At 32.1% G+C, this 18,322-nt stretch overlaps 2 protein-coding genes across 3 annotated transcripts in view; one reads left to right on the top strand and one right to left on the bottom strand.

Moving 5' to 3' along the window:
- Positions 1-12,544, bottom strand: part of LOC146541553 (protein ultraspiracle homolog) — a 29,932-nt gene extending 17,388 nt beyond the window's left edge. The window contains exon 1 of one of the 2 annotated variants that reach the window (XM_085187895.1): positions 12,380-12,544. In XM_085187895.1, coding sequence (XP_085044021.1) covers positions 12,380-12,401 — 22 coding nt within the window. In that variant the 5' untranslated portion in view covers positions 12,402-12,544. Of the gene's footprint in view, positions 1-1,294; positions 1,637-12,379 lie in introns of those variants that run through there. The other variant, XM_085187886.1, reaches the window with a different exon arrangement.
- A 725-nt stretch (positions 12,545-13,269) lies between these two features.
- On the top strand, positions 13,270-16,167 carry Zw (glucose-6-phosphate 1-dehydrogenase Zw). Its single transcript, XM_085187907.1, has one exon. It carries the CDS (start codon positions 13,440-13,442, stop codon positions 14,919-14,921), a length of 1,482 nt encoding a protein of 493 aa, XP_085044033.1. The 5' UTR covers positions 13,270-13,439; the 3' UTR covers positions 14,922-16,167.
- Positions 16,168-18,322: the final 2,155 nt, after the last annotated feature.

The raw sequence follows: 18,322 nt of genomic DNA on the forward strand, positions 1-18,322 counted from the left end.
TTATCTAGAAATGACCATTAATAGCAGAATTATCAAATAAAATATGGGTATAATGGTACTTCGGTCAAAAAAAATATAGAAATTTAATATGGTAAATATTTTTTATACCAAGTATCCGTATATAACATTATGTAGAATAAGTAATATAACTTCGTACTTTCCCAAATGTGTAAGTACGTTTGCTCTTTAAGTTCTATTAAAGTCATTAAATTTTTTGCCCCTTATATACCTAATATTTTTTTATATTATACTAGCGGCCCGCTCGCGGTTACACCCGCGTGAACTATGTTATTATTAATTTCTGTCTTCATGACTACGTCCTAGTAACGTCTATGCAAAATTTGAGATTCCTAGCATTTGTAGTAACGAAGTTTCATACAAACTTTCGATCCCAAAAACAACCCCTTAGAAGTCGAATATTGCAAATTCCCGTCTTAGCGAGCACCTAAAAGTAATAACGTCCTAAAAGTAACTCGTATGCAAAATTTGAGATTCCTAGCACATGTAGTTTCTGAGATTTCGTGATGAGTGAGTGACCTTTCGATTTTATATATATAGATATCTACTACTTAGGTAAAGTTATTTTAATTTATATTACACACATGACATGACAATGTCAGTGAAATGAAAAATGAAAGTGTCTTAATAGGAACTTCTTAACACTAGATTATTAGGTTTCCTGTGTTCCAACCCCTGTTACGTGCGGTATACCTATAGCGTGAAGTTGAAAATAAGAATTAATAAGATTTTTTAAATAACTAATATAAAGAATTACTTAACATTTTAATATACAAATGTAACATCATATTAACAAAATAATTAAATTTCTAGAGTACAAAACCTTTTGAGTCAAATTACAAGAGCAAGCTCCCGTAAACTACAACTTAGAAATTAGAACTGAGAGTTGTTTACAGACTGGTAGACTTTGCTTAAAGAAGAAAGGATTAATGATTATTGAAACAAAATGGAAGCTAATTAAAACAGCTACTATATATAAATTCTATGTAGTAGTATTCGTCATACTCTTCATGTAAAAACATAAAATTTCTTATTATGCAGTTATTTTTATAAATTGCGAATCATGACGGCAAATGACGTTTACTTCAAAACATATTTCTCTTCTGATATTATAAAAAGTCTTAACAGAATCACATATGTGCCACCAAAAGATTACATTGTAAATAAATATTTAAGTATTTGTGGAATATAATAGTTGATTTATATTGCTAATGTATTTTATAACATTGTTATAAAATAGTTAAAGCTATTATTACTAATTAAAGTGCTTATTTACATTGCATGTCGATAGAGCAGTCCACGGTTGGCATGTTGGACGGCGGACCGAGAGACTGCAGCATATTGACAGTGGGTGCAGGCGCCGCGGGCGGGGGCTGCTGCGGTCCTGGAGGAGCCGGCCGCGCCCAGTTGATCAGCGCAGTCACTGACATGGTCGGCTTGTCTTTCTTTGCCACGCTAGACATGGCCACGCACTAACATCCTCACATCACTGCACTACGTCTCTACTTGGCACTCTTACTGAACTCAACACAGAATATACCTAGCCGTTGTCCCATATGATTGGAGGTATCAATCGATCTACGTTCTAACTTAACCTTGGGTGATGAAAAATAAAAAAGGTTTTAATTGCGACGTATACCGATCCGTCTGCGAATCGTCACAGACAGCGCGCACAAAGCAGACGTGGTGACATTGTGATAGCGGCTGTGAATGCACCCGGAGCGCCGATGCGCCGACGCACCGCCGGCGATATCGCAATGCACGTACTGCGTCAACAATGACTCGCGAGCACCAGCAGTGAAGGTTAGCTTGTGACTAATGCGCGCTTAAATTCAACGAGCTCGAAATTGACAAAAAATATACCCGACGACTTCCGCGCGGTTACCGCACGAAGGTTTCGACTCGACAGGCTCGCTCAAGGTCCGCATACAATCATACGTGAATAAATCTCATTTTTATGTCGAAAAACTAGTTGTTATAATCGATTTTTTTTCCTGACACCGAGTTGTAAATGACATACAACTATTGAATCGAGTAATATTTAAAATATTTTATGGTGATATCAGAACAGAAATCATCTAAATAATTGAACTTGTTAGCGTTCGGCCTTCGTAAATGCTGCTGTCGTTATTGTAATTAAGTTTTACGTCACTCGTGGAACGAGCACCTACTACAGCCTCTACTATTTTATTTTTTGCATTCAGATTCGGATTTCAATGTTATTTAAATAGATATTAGTAGAGAAGTTATTAAAAGAAGAAAGAAATTAAACACAAAAAGTAAGTCAAACAAAGGAAAACAGTCCTCTTCCAAGACGTGGGCTTACATCACTTTGTGATCTTATACCACTATAACACATTGTGTCATAAAAATATCCAAGTAAATAAAATCTATTAAGAAAACTCAAATATTTAAAAACTCTAAAAAAAATCAATAACTTAACTTATTTAAAAATCCAAATTAAAACATTTAAATCTGTTTCAAAATTTCAACTTCAATCAACCATTCGTAATATATTTTGTTTTACCTACATATGGACGACCTTAGATTTAGCACGTAGCCTGACGCCTCCACGTGTACCTATTGATGTTTATCAAAAATTGAATATAGTGTCCTCCAACTTATTGAAGACGAAACATAACAAATTTGACGTAGCTATGTCATATGACAAAAATAGATCCTTAATAATTCAATTCAATGAAAAATTATAATACATATAAATATAAATCCCTATAAATATTATTGAAGTGGTCTCTATATTTATTTTGTTGGTGTCATTTATTATATTCACTTTTTATGTTTAGCCAATAATTAGCTTTGCGTTGTTATTTTAAAATAAATATAATTGATATACACCATTGATATATAAAAACTTAAATATGAATGATTAAGTATGAAATCATTTCATAGGATGGACATAAATAAGATCAAACAAAGGTGTGAGAGGACTCTACAGAACGACTATAAAGATATAGTCGTTCTGTAGAGATATAGTCGTTCTGTAGAGTCCTCTCATTCTCCTCTCTTATTATAACATAAAAATTTTAGTAATTATCATAAAATTAGTTTGTGTATTTTATATGGCGACCGTCGTTGTAATTTTATATTAAATACTGTTTCTTAGATACAGCCAACCCAACGTCGTGCTGTTACTTCATAGAGGACTGTAAAACTCCCAATTAACGAGTTCCTGAAAAACCACTACTACTGCACTCCACACATCTGTCTATAGCTTCAATACTGATCGCATGTTAATATCTATCAAAAATATACCTATTTATGTTCTATTTAAAATGCATGATCAATATTTATTGACTCGCGTTTCTTATCCGGTAGACTTTGACAAGTCGATTCTATGGTAAGTATATACTGATGGTCCGAAAATGGTTATTACGGTGTCAACTAAGTGACAGAACTAAAATATGTAAATAATACAGTATCAATAACACAGTAAAAAGAAGAAATCAATATCATAAGAAATTCTGTTTATTAAATACTAATTTGAAAATAAATTAAATAGCTATCAACTCGTTATATCACCATAAATACGAGGATGGGATCCATGGACCATTATTCTCATATATTATCCAATTCTGACTATATCACGTACATGCTGCAAACATATATGTAAAATGGAAAAGTCCTTTCTAAATTTGTAAACAAGATAATATATGCATAATTCTCTGCATCTACGCTTGCTTGAGAACAACGTTCACTTCCATTAATATTATTCTTTTTAACATCAGTTTCCAGTTTTCAATATATCTGAATAAAATTATTTTCCTCGTTTGCCGATTTTTTGTGCACAAAGCTATAGAAACCAAAAAATTATCGTAGTTTCTTTCTTTCCAACTAATTGCTTGTTGGAATTCCCTTGACAAGTGTTATAACTTTTGTACAACAGGTAGTTTGCAGTGGACATATTAACAATGAAAGAAAGACTTACTTCAATTATATTATTGAGACATAAAATAATAAAAGAATAATTAGCAATTGGATAATAAACATTGTATTTTCTAAACCTACATGTTATCTTTTATAGCATTTCTATTTTAATAGGTAATCCAAGACTAACATATTATATGTATTATAATCTAAGAAAGTAATTCGCATGATCTTTGCGTTTGTGATTTACTAATAACACGAAGAATGTTTCCACTTTCTTTACTTTCCTCAAAGTGAGCGATAATAACGAATGCAAACATGCAGCGTTCGTTGCACGAGAATGTGAAACAAAGCTAGCTTGACACCCGGCGAGTTTTATCGATCTGAAGCGACCTTGATTTGATGTGCCCAGTGCCAACCAACTACAATTAACATTGACAGCATCGTCCACACAGCTTATCTTACTCTAGCAAAATGTTTATATAGGTAGGTATACCTACTTTCATATGACACCTTCTTTTAATAGCTTCATCTTACAAGTTACATAAGTTAAAAGTTGTGTTTAACATTATAAAACAAAAGATATAAACTAGCAATTTCAAAGGTCTAACTAAGCCGTTAAAAACAAGGTCAGACGTCCGTCCTAGAGCTGACCCGAGCGGCGAGCAGCGAGCAGCGCGGGCAGCGGGTGCGGTGAGTCAAAGGTGCGGGGGCGGTGCGACGCGTGCACTTGCCGCGAGATATAGGTAAACGGAGCGAGGAACGAGCCACGGGGGCCTGCGACCTTGGCGATGCTCTGACGACTACAGGTGGTTTTCGTTTGCACTGTGCGAGATTGGCGAGTCTCGCTGCCCCCCGAGCACTGGGGCGGTTGATAGACGCGCGGGGGACTGCAACCGGAACTTGTCTGAACAGTATTTTTCTTTATTTTTAAAACACAAGTCACGCGGCTCGTATTTTGAAATATCAAATTAGTTATGAAATCATACGTTTTAATACACTAAAACCTGTTGGTGGAGTCGAATGTTTTTGAACAACAATTAAAGTACCTATTTTAGTTTTAATGAGAATTTATAAAATGAATTGTTCTTGCGAATTGGCGAATTTAATAACACCAACTAATTTCACTTAATGAACTTCAATCATTTCAAGTTGGCTCTACATGATAAAAAATGTGAAGTTTTTACGACAACCCAGCCACTCACTTTGAACGATTTTTAGTTAGTTACCCGTGGTCACGGGTCGTAGAACTTACGTCACACTCAAAATAAGAATGGCGAATACAACACAACTAAGAATACTGATGCTATAAAATGTAACTTTACAAATTCAAATATAACGAAGTATGATAAACTATTTAAATATAAATAAATTGGTGATCGAAACCCAAACAAGTGATATATATAAATACAACCTAGCAAAAGAGTTATGTAATGTCCTCCGCAACGAGACCTTGGCCATGACCAAGCAACGCTTCCCCAGGCGTGACGCGGCTCACTCACGCCCGCGATTAGCAGTCTACGATAACGATTACGTCTTAATAACATTCGATGTAGTTATACTAAATTTTGCTAAAGTTGTATATTTTTCTTTTCTTTAAATTTCTATAATAACTAATAAAGAAACTACAATACCAGCACGATACTATTTAGATATTTTTAACCCATATATGTCCCAAGATCCAAGAACTATGTAACGACCAAAAGAGACACGCTCGGCATTAAAGCGCCGCTAATAAAAACTATTAACGATTGTTTAACTTTAGTGTTATCTATAAATTGTTAAAAGACCTACGTAAGTTGTAAGGAGAATACATACATATAACAAACATCACTTTTAAAAAAGCAGTTAAAATTGTTGAGAAATAACATGACATGTTAAAGCTTTATTTTTCCTGATATTTTATTTCATTGGGCCGAAATAGAATAGAATTTTCCTGAAATCACTCGTACTCGTGTACGTACACAAAGATTCAAAATATCAACTAATGGAATTGCTTATAATTTGGGAGAATTTGGTCGAAGATGGTGTAATGGATAGTGTTTGTGCCACTGACACAGTTTTGAAACTTTATTGAGAATGTCCGATATGTGACGTTACTTAGTGAATGAATGCATTTATATTGTGAATTGCAGCCGTCATGAGCTTCTAGCATGAGCCTCACAAGGTAATAAAGAACTCACCGTCAACAATACACAAACCATAAACACTCAGCAGCCTGAGCAGCGATTGAGGAATGGCAATTACACATCGAGACGAAGACGTCCCGCTTGACTTCACCCAAAAATTATTAAAATAAGACTCATATTGGTCTTAAATTGAATGGTCAGGACCACAACAAGCATTAAAAATAATGTGAGCTGAAACTAAAGGGTATTGAATTTTTCTAGTTTCTTTTCAACCAAGAATTCAAATAAAATATTTTTATTACCATAATGTTAGTTAATTGCTCTATTTAAAAACTTTAGTTTTATAAGTGTTTTAATGATTAATAAAATATGATAATAAATACTTACTAGGCTACTTTATAGTCACGAATTTAATAAAAATATATATGCGAAAACGTGATATACTTGAAACTGATAAATAATATTTGTCAAAAACAAATTCAGCAGAGTATTAGTATGCCAAAACTAAGTTAGTATGAGGGCGGCAACGAATTCTAATAAACCAGAAGACCTTGGCAGTGATACAATCCTCTTGAATAACCACCTAATGAAGTCGTGTCAACGTGTGTATTGGATGTTTACAATACACATACGTATTTATGATTTTTTTACCTTCTCGCTGTATCCTGTACGATGCAGGGTAAGCAGAAAGAATTTGAAGAAACTAGTGTTAAAACACTCCTTTCCCATTTAGACACTTCCTTTCCCCACTTTCCGTTGAATTCTTTAGGCGTTGCGTGTTAAGTCTTTTAGCCTAGTTACCAGAGCGAGGGATGAAAATATTAAGTATTTAATTTTCTCGGGTGAGAATAGAACTCAATTTAATTTAATATAATAAAGCCCACCATAACTATTAAAAGAACTTTGGACTAATACATAGTTCACCTCAACATACCAAAAAGCTATGAACGAAAATAAAAGTTCTGTTACGCAAAACCTACATGTATAATTATAACGAAACAATAACATGTTTTATTTTTTTAACAAAAACTAAATACTCTGTTGCAAAATAATTAACTTAAGAAATAAAATAAAAAAGTTGGTACTAAATTAAAATTTTACAATTCATTATCCACGTGACTTTAAAAATTTAAGATTAAAGATGCTGCGTATACAGCTTATTGCATCTATATTCGAGACAGCTTTTGCTAGCAGTCCGAAGTTGGACTGTCCAAATTCCTTATATGGTTCCCGTTAGATAAATATAAAATCGATATCATCATTAGTTTTGAAAAGAAGCATCTACAATATAAACAATAACATGGCAGCAGTACAATTGAAATTAGAAATATTAAGTAAGTCTAAATAATATATACTATAACCCATATTACCGACATAATCATTATTTAGGAATGAGTATTAAAAACAATTATTTATCGATTTTGAAAATCCATCATTTGATGATGATGATGAAGCTCATTATCGCAACCGGTGCATTGTAACAAAAATCCTATAAATATTAACATCCTCCAAGGTAACCAAAAACGGAGTTTAAGCAGATTTTATGTTGAGGTACCCTGCTTCATCAGTGCCCCCGGTTGGCACGCTTTCGACAGTCAGTTACATCATCCTGACGTCAACCTATATCAGATGAGGAAATTTATGTCTTATCTCATTAGAAAATTAAGATATACATCTATGAAAATGCAACAACTAGAGTGATAGAAAAGATAAACGTGTTCACTCCAATGGAGTCAATACTCCGACAACCTTGCAACGTTCTTTACGACTTGTCAGATAAAGACATAGGGCGTAAAATCACTAAAAACATTGCAACCTTATACTACGCGGCATGGGCGCGGGCACATCATCATCATGAGGTTTCTCTCTCGCACAACAAATATTTACCAACAATACAAAAAAGACAATTATTGATGCCATTATAGATATTAGAACGTCTTCAGTATTGAGTTACAACAAACATCTTTGGTTACCTAAATACATATTCACCAATAATCACTTTAATATATTATTTTAACGACCGACATGTATGTAATTATCTAATCGTGGTAAACTATGTTTCCTTTGGATTTCTCTGTTATTTATATCAAATAAATTTGTTTAATAATAAAAAAATAATCACAAGTTATTCGGACTTTTTGGTATTCGACTCTACGCGCGGTGTATTCGCAATGAAGTGGCGAGGGCGCATGGGTGCCGACGTATCGTAGGTCATTAATAGGACTCGATCAACATTTACGATGTATGTATGACTAGTGTTGAGTGCCGGTCACAAATCGTACATCGATTTTCAAATGCGTCGCGACCGGCGCCGGGCACGCGACAGGGACGAGCGACGTCGCTGCTGTGACTGCCGCGCCGCGCCGCCCTCCTTCCCCGCTCCACCGTTTGTTTTGCTGTATTTTCGTTGTTAATCATTCTCCTTGACCTTGTGCGACGTGGAGTGGTCCACTGCACACCACTGCCCACCCCCCACCCTGCCCTCCACCCGCGCTGCCTGACGCGATGCATCACACGTGCTAATGGTCCCTTAAAACGCATCATACTATTTGTCCATAAGGTTTCCAAACTTTGCACTTTTGTAAACATCGATATCTGTACTAGGTCTATCGTTAAGAAATTTGCGAAGGTGAGGTTAGGTACAATAAGTTCCCTAAAAATATAAACTTGTAATGTCCTAGAATCAACTGAACCGGCTACATTTTTACTCTTGAATGAATATTTTTGCTCTTGGAAATATTGCTCTTCACGAAGACGCGCCCCCCTACTCCTCCTAATCGCTTAAATTACAGATGTGCAATATCTCGTCAGTGTATTCGTTTTGTCTGATGAGACTGACACCGGCGTCAATCTTCAAGAAAAATATTAGTAGGGCGCTTCTTCATGGGCACTAACATATATTTATTTATCCATGGTTATCAAATGTTATGGTGAGATGTTAAAAAAACTTAACGTTTGTTCCCACATAGCTTCTCTGAATAGGCAGAGGGCTACAGAGAGGACATTACGCGTTGAGTGGTGGAGCTTGACTCCGCACTACGTCGCTATTTGGTCTAATGTTGTTTAATACAAAAGCTTTATAGTTATTGCGGAATACGTAAGTTCGCCTGAAATCTTCTAGATATATAATTTTTTTATGGAATTTTTAATTATATTTTTATTATATAAGTATGTATGTTTTCACAAAATTTCGGTAACTGTAAAATTTTATAATATCAGTTTTTTGCATTATTTAAATTTAAAATGTTTGCCATATAAAATAATTAATTAATTTTATATGGCAAACATTTCAAAATCCTGCAGGCTGTTATAAAAAAGAAAGAAAAATAAATCCTTTAATAGACTTTAACAATGACATAGTTTTTACCTGCGGCTTTGCCCGCGAGGTCAGACGGAAATAAACAAGAGTTTTGTATGAAAACACATTTTAAGTGTCCTGACTGCTGGCACAGTGGGTTAAATAAAACCAATTAAGTGATTATATGTAGCCTTCCTCGATAAATAGTCCTGAGATTAGCAAGTTCTACCAACCCACATTCAATTCAACTTCAACTTTAAAAAATAATAAAGTATCCATACTAATATTATATTCATACTAATCCATACTAATATTATAAATTCGAAAGTAACTCCGTGTGTAGGTCTATCTGTGACATAATCACGGCCAAACTGTCCATCCGACGTGATAAAATTTCTTATAGAGATACTTGAGGCCCCTCAATCCCCTTAGGATGAACACTGGCTACTGGTTTTGTTTTTCCAGGAATTTCATAGTGTTAAGAAAAGGTCACCGAAAAACCCCCGCCCGTACACAGCAGGGCAGGCAGAGGAAACCTAGTTTAAAAACACTCCGCTTCCCACTTTCCGCCGAATTCCTGTGTGGCGGAACTCAACGCCGCGCTTTTGCCTCAAAGAGACACCAGAGCAAAGAAATGAAAATATATATTGAAATAAATATTTCCTCGCGTGGGTATCGAACCCACAACCAGATTTTTGATTTTACAGTCACACTTTGTACCCCACGATTGTAGTACATTAGCAAAACTATGAAAAATAAGTTAGTGGCTTCTTAGTAAAAATTGAATATGGTGAGAATTTTTCCCTGGCATATAAAAATTCCAGAGGTACATTATGAAACATTACTACTGCCTATTGGTGCCTAGACAAGTCATTTAGTATGGGCATTATAATTTCCATTGACATATAATTAATTATCAAAAGTTTGAAACATCTCATGAAGAACAATAATAGATAAATTGTACTTGGAAAAGTTTTTAATTATGATGTACAGTTTTCATTAACAGATAAAAACCATTAAAATAACCTGGGACAAAGTAGCCAAGGTAAAAGTAAAGGTAGCCAGTAAGGTGATGGTCATACGCACCCTGACAAAAAAAAATAATTGAATTTTCTTTTTAAGAAACAAAAAAACTAGTACACAGCAGGATTTGAACTTGCCTCTCCTGGAAGCTGTCCATACCCTTCAAAATTATGCCATACTTCATCATCAAGCTACATCATATTTCTAATATACTTGTTACATTTATGTTTGTTTTGTTAGTGTCTCTGCAGGGAGATTCCTACAAATTACTGCTATTCAGACATAATACTATTATTTATATGAAAATTTGAAATTCTTATCTAAGTGTTAAATATGTATAAAATAACTTAACAAAATGTTAAAAATAAATTGAAATATTTTGATTTCTCTCCTCTGGTAAAAAGCTACAAAATTTTTTTTTGAGGCTGTTGTGGACAAACCAAGGATGTGACTGCAACGCGACGGTTGTGGGGTTGATTCCCACTCGAGGAAGTGAAATATTTACGTTTACATTTCCATTTCTTCGCTCTGGTGTCGAGGCAAAGCGTGGCGTTGAGTGCTTTTTAGAATTATTTGAGAATTATATTTAATATACATTCATATTTATATTAAACTAGCGGACGCGCGCAGCTTCGCTTACGTATTTAGGGGTGAATTCTAATAAACCATGAAACATGTGTTCAATAAAATATTTTTAAGAGTCTAAATTTCAAATTTTATAAAAATCGGTGGCGATTTAAGAATTTTTCCATACAAACTTTCAACCCCTAATTTGCACCCTTATGGAAAGAATTCTAGAAAACCATGAAACAAGTGTTCAATTAAATACTTTTAAGAGTCTGAATTTCAAATTTTATAAGAATCGATGCCGATTTAATTTTTTTTCCATACTAACTTTGAACCCTTATTTCGCCCCTTTAGGGTTAAAATTTTCCAAAATCCCTTCTTAGTGGATGTGCAGATTACGAAAGTAAACATCTGTCCAAATATCACGTTTCTACGCACAGCGGTTGAGGCTGTGCGTGCGTCTTACCTCAGTCAGTGAGGACAAGTCCTTTTATATATATAGATAATAGCTAAAAAAAAATTAAATAACATTAAATTTAAATATAACTTTACTGTACCTATCTAACTTTTACTTTCTTACTGCCCAAAATATTGAAAAAGATATAAAAAATATATGGTGATTATTTCTACATCATGAATTAGTTTATCATTTTTTCTAAATTAAGAAATGATTTTATGTTCTATATCATATATGATAAAGTCAATATATAAATAAATTACATACACCGCCATCTATGTATTATACAAGTCACTATTTTTATATCTTTCTTGGACAATGTAGATTGCATTGTCCAATAGACATAAAAATGTTTTTTAAGTTAAGTATGGCTATTAGTGTATTCATAATACATATATATTAGAAAAATAAAAAATATAATCATTATTGTTACAAATTTTAAAATAATTATTTTAATATAAAAAAAGAAAATTAAATTAAACATTAATAAGCTTTTTATTAAAATTAAATACAATAATATCTAGTATATGTAACTGAACATGTTACATAAACAAAATAAAACAAATTTAAGTAAGCCTTCTGCATAATATAAATTAAAACAGTAACCCATTTGTATCATATTTAAGTAATTTATCAAAAGTTGTTGTAAGAATATGCTATAGCTTTAGTAAGTTGAAATATATTCTATTAATTTGGGCATAACAGTACTAATGTAAACCAGCATTTTATTATATGTAATACATACAAATATTTGACTTGATTTTACCTATAGGTATGTGTCTGTTTATACAAATATGTCTTTTTGCTATATTCTTATATGTTATATATCTGAAGGTATATAACAAACAAGAAAAAATCTCAGGTATGTAACAAATAAGGATTATAATTTAATACAAGCCTAGTAATTGTTTCAGGTACCCCAAGACACCTCTTGTGATACCTCACAAATTAAGTGATATTAAAAATATATTTATATACATTTATTAAAATAATTGTACTTGCCTGGTTCTCTCGAGGGCTCCATCCTCACCCGTAATTTATTTAATCTTCTACAACACCACTTTCATATATTACTTCAGTCACAACGATGAACCTGTCAGTAACAAGGTCGTTGAACTAAATATACCTATAAGTGCAGATGATACACTTTTGTAGCAAATTTCTAGTAATTAAAAGAATAACACAATATTTAAGTTTATTACACTATTGTTAGGTAATTATTACAATTTATTTTATTTAATATATACAAAATTTCTTAGTCTCATAGCCCACAAGTGACAAAACCAAAAACATATAGCGTCACGTCATCCAAATGTCATTTTAAATCTAATAATATGGGAGGTCTATCAGTAAATATTAAAGAAAATCTTTATTTAACTATATATTAATATCTTATATTATTAATTTATATTAAAATATTGTTATAACTGTTACATAAAGTTTATTCTATAAATGTTATTTATAGCATTTATCTGGCAAGTGTAACAAACGTGAGTTTATTGTATGCCACTCACAGTAGTATTTTTTATTAAGTGCAGCAATATTTGTAAAATTATGTATTAATAATAACACTTTGATGCAAACTATATGCGAAATTATTATTACATTTCTTGATAAATAAATAAATATTTCATATACCTAAGTTAATATTTTTATGCTTTTAAATTTGGCATTATAGTAATTTAATTATAATTCATTATTATTTTTCATATGAAGAAGCACCTATTAGTTAATTTAAAGAATCAATATAGAGAGCGATAGTAATATAAAGATAATACTCTCTTTATTTAATATTGAGCAGGTTTATATCATAAAAGGTATTTTGTTAATTTATTTTTATCTTTTGTACTTATAGCAATGGCAACACTCTACTTTTAAAGTTAATGTTTAAAAACTCACGAATCATTGAATAGAACGTTGTTCGCATCGTGCGATTGTTTCATTCAACATCTAGTTTGTAAATACTCGTATTGCTAAAATAATTAGTAGAAATACTAATATTAAATTCAATAAGGAAAACTTTGTGTATTGTTCTCAATATAATTTATCTTCTTCTTTGACCATGGAAAATAAATGTGATTTTGAGTATCCTCACACTTTTGTACTTCTCGGAGCATCAGGTGATCTTGCTAAGAAGAAAATTTATCCAACACTTTGGTATTTATATCGTGATAGCTTATTACCAAAAAAAACCAAATTTATTGGTTATTCAAGATCGAAGTTAACTATAGAAGATATAAAAGAAAGATCAAAAAAATATATTAAAGTACGTCCAGGCGATGAAAAAAAACTTGAAGAATTTTGGGAAGTTAACGATTACGTTGCAGGTTCTTATGATAAAAGAATTGATTATGAACTTCTTAATCAACACATCTCCAGAAATGAAAAGGGCGCAAAATGTAATAGAATATTTTATTTAGCAGTTCCACCTAATGTATTTGAAGATGTAAGTGTGAATATCAGGAATGCTTGCTTAGCAATTAAAGGATACACGCGAGTTATAATAGAGAAACCTTTTGGTAGAGATTCGGAGAGTTCTGATAAATTAAGCAACCATTTAGCTAGCTTGTTTAAAGAAGAGCAAATTTATAGAATTGACCATTACCTTGGAAAAGAAATGGTTCAAAATTTACTTACCATTAGATTTGCTAATCAAATTTTCACCCCATCATGGAATAGAGAGAACATTGCTTCAGTTCTAATTTCATTTAAAGAACCTTTTGGCACAGAGGGAAGGGGTGGTTATTTTGATAATTTTGGTATTATAAGAGATGTGATGCAAAACCATCTTTTACAAATATTATCACTTGTTGCAATGGAAAAGCCAGTAACTTTAAATCCTAATGATATAAGAGATGAAAAAGTAAAAGTTCTTAGGCATATAAAACCTATAGAGCTCAAAGATTTGGTTGTAGGGCAATATGTGGGTAACCCAAATGGGCAAGGGGAAGAGAAACTTGGTTACCTTGATGACCCTACTGTGCCTGTAAATTCTGTCACCCCAACATATGCTTTAGCTGCTATGTATATTAACAATACCAGATGGCAGGGTGTACCATTTATACTGAGGTGTGGAAAAGCTCTTAATGAAAGAAAAGCTGAAGTAAGAATTCAATTTAAAGATGTACCAGGTGATATTTTTGGCCACACAAAGAGAAATGAATTAGTTATACGTGTTCAACCTGGTGAAGCATTATATTTGAAATTTATGTGTAAATCACCAGGAATGAAATTTGATTTGACAGAAACTGAGTTAGATCTCACCTATAGTTTACGTTATAAACAAGCAGAAGTACCTGACGCATATGAAAGATTAATACTTGACGTTTTTACTGGAACACAAATGCATTTTGTAAGAAATGACGAACTTCAAGAAGCTTGGCGTATATTTACACCAATTCTTAAGCAATTAGAAGAGCAACATGTAACTCCAGTATCATATGTATATGGGTCCCGTGGTCCTCAAGAGGCTGATTCTATGTTAGCTGACTGTGACTTTAAATATTCAGGTTCATACAAGTGGCAGAAACCTTCAGAAAATTAGAAAAAAAAAATGGTATAAGGTGAAGGTAATTTTTGCATGTTTTCCCCCATTTTTATGCATAATAGCAGATTAAGAAAGAACTAAAAAAGTCGTATATTTTTTATACATTCCAGTCTTACTTGCAAAATTGTATTTACAATCTAAGGTCATTTTAAGGACAAGTTGAATTTATTTCATTAAATAAAATAAATATCACAATATATATTAAATGATAGGTAGATATTAAAAAGAAATGCTTGTATGTATTTGTAGTTTTGGAAAATAATTTTTCACATAAAATAAGAGACCTAAGGTCATCACAGCAGTTGTTATGAAAGTGTATGCACTGCCTGTCATATTTTATTGATTATGCAGAGGTCAAAGATTTCACCTTGCAGATTTACTGTTGTATTTAATTGTAGGATGCTTTTATTTCACACATTATATATAAGCCCTAAATGCCTTTGGAAGATAGAGTTGTGCAATGGTGATATTCAATTAGTTTATAAGTGGATATTAATATGATCATCGCTGGAGATGATGACTAAGCTATTTTTGTTTTCAATACTCCAATATTGTTTGTCATGCCTATCTTTATTTATCAATTATTACATTCATATATAGTATTAAGTAGGTATAGTTAGTAGATTATCGTATAATCTACTGACTTAAAAAATCTATAAAGTTTTTTTTATGACTTATGATAATAGATTATGGAAGTTCCTATATTGTATTGAACCATAACATTTACATCAAAAATATTTTGTATTGATACAAAACTTATGACATTTTTTAAAATATATAATAATAATTTATTATATTAATATGATAATAATTTATTGGGAACAATTAGTATTGTAAGTCTAGAAAGAATATTTTAAAGGCTGTTTTGAAAAAAAAATTTTTTATAATAAAGTTTGTAAAAACAACCTCTAAATCTGCTAATCATTACAAAACCATATTGGGTATTATATTATATAACAAAAAATAATCACGCGCGAGCGTGGTGTTCATTGCGGTCGCACAACTCGTGCTGTGTATGTTGTACATACTTGAATGTTTATTAAAATATTTAATGTTAAAAGGTTTTATCGTAATCTGCGTAAAGCGTGGGATCGGTGATTTTCTTATTTACATTGTACTGTTTGCTACAAACTTGTTAATATTTTTTTATATTAAAATATTTTTCGACTAGGTATATCTAGTTGTTTTAATTGACGAAGTTTTAAAAGTTTACATTTTTTACGGAATAAACTGTTTTCTCATAGTAGTTGTATTATTTACTTGCCATTGTTTTTGAAAATTCATTTTTTACAAATTACAGTGTGTATTTAGAGTGTATAACACACATTGTTAAAATGTCTATAAACATACATTGTAAACTGAGATCCCTCCTCCTCATTTTCCGCCGAATATTGGTAGTTCCTTGAGTGTTGGAACTTAACTCTGCGCTTTGCTTCGACAACAGTGCGAAGAAATAAAAATATTTAATATTTCATTTCCTCGAGTGGGAATCGAACCCACAACCTGTCGTATTTACAGTCGCTCGCTTGTGCCTCTGCACCATGACTGGCCGCCTAAACACACATGTACAAAACAAATAATAATGTTCAGATTCATTCAAAATAACAATTAAATTCAATGACTGTGCAACAAGGAAAACTAAATTTCGATAAATATCGTTAAATAGAACAATCACGTATTGATTTGACCAAAACAAACGTTCGTGTATAAATAGGTAATCAAAATAAATATACCTAATACAAAGAGTTTAGTTTTATTTACTTAAATAGGAACTAAAATAGATTGATAATCCAATGCACAATATAAACAAAACAACTAAAGTTTTGTATACACATTGTACTTAGCAAGCACAATGATTCTTATTAATACCTACCAACTAATATATTTGTGGTTACTATAACTGTTTAATTTTAACTTTTGTTTTGAGAATATTAACAATTTAACGTTTTGACAATTTACTACAGTTATTTCTTTTGGGTTCCCTACTCAAAGGGTAGAACCTATTAAGATAATACTCTGCTACCGTATGTCTGTCCGTCTTTCACCAGGTTGTATCTCATGAACTATGATAGTTAAGACAGTTGAAAATTTCACAGATTTCTAATCTAATCTAACTTCACGGAGTATCTAGCGGGGTTGTCAGAGAGAAGTTGAGTTGAGTAAATGTGTTCTGTGGAGAGAAGTAGTGTAGTTATATTTATCCGTAATTTTTGTTTGCAATGTCTTAGAAGTTTGATTTTTCAGTAGGTACTTTACTGTAGAACTGAATATTTCTGATATTCATTTTAGTTTGGCCTCCTCGTTTTCAAGAAAAAAAGTCTTCACAAACAGACAAAAAAGTGGTTTATAGGGGCCGCTTTTATATTATGTATATAAAAGCTTAATAATAAAGAATGCTTTTTGGGACTTTTTTTATCGATTTTCTTGTATTGATAGTATTAAATACTGTATATATTGTACTTGGCGTATTTAAACTTGTTTATTTACTATTATCGCTTAGTTTTATACTTATATTAGGTACTTATTTAGGTATTTTTTTTTTGTTAGTATTAGCTAGTGTTAACACACTCCGTTTCCTATTTTCGCTTTTTGTCTTGGTACCAGAGCAAGGAAATAAAAATATTCATAAATACATATATTGACACCCACAATAGTCGCGTTACGTTTATACTACTTATACCACAACAGCCTCTCTTTTTTGTTGTTGTGCTTAATTAAGTTATATGTTCGTACGAAGTGAAGAGAACACTCATACAATAATCGGTCTCTCGGTAAATTTACCACATATACCTACAGCTTACATTCTTGAGTTAAGTGCCCTCATCAATGTCAAATGGATATTATAGTATTTGAAGTACTAGAAAAGTTCCTCCAGTGGCCATTTCCTGAGTTTACTGATCTCCTATGTGTAAAGCTTACATAAATATAGTTCGAAGACTTAGTTTGTAAAAAATAACACCTTATCAAAGACGAAGAAACACAAGAAGTCAAATAAAATAATTATATTATATGATTAATGATCTATTATACAAAAAGTAGATGAGAATATTCTGACAGTTTATGTGATTAATAAAATTTGAAATTTGTTTGAAATTATTCTATGTCCATCGATACAAAATATTTGCAGCAACTAATTCGATAGGTTTAGATAATTCAGATATTATGCTTATTAATATTAATTATTATGTTGTTGAACCAGTAAGGACGGTCACATGTTGAGGGGCGCTACTCGCCCGAAAAAGTAGAATGAAATAGATCGACTCGACTAAATTACTTACTAAGCTATTTGAGTAAATTTTTGGTATTCAGATACGTTTAGCTAGTAAATTACTCGCTACTCGACAAAAACACTAGCATAATGTGAACTAAACTTTAATGTTCATGGACACATTGAATGT

The sequence above is a fragment of the Heliconius melpomene genome, chromosome 1 (genome assembly GCF_056956725.1).
Source record: "Heliconius melpomene rosina isolate 202511_hmr_F chromosome 1, ASM5695672v1, whole genome shotgun sequence".
In the NCBI taxonomy this organism is placed as follows: Eukaryota; Metazoa; Arthropoda; class Insecta; order Lepidoptera; family Nymphalidae; genus Heliconius; species Heliconius melpomene.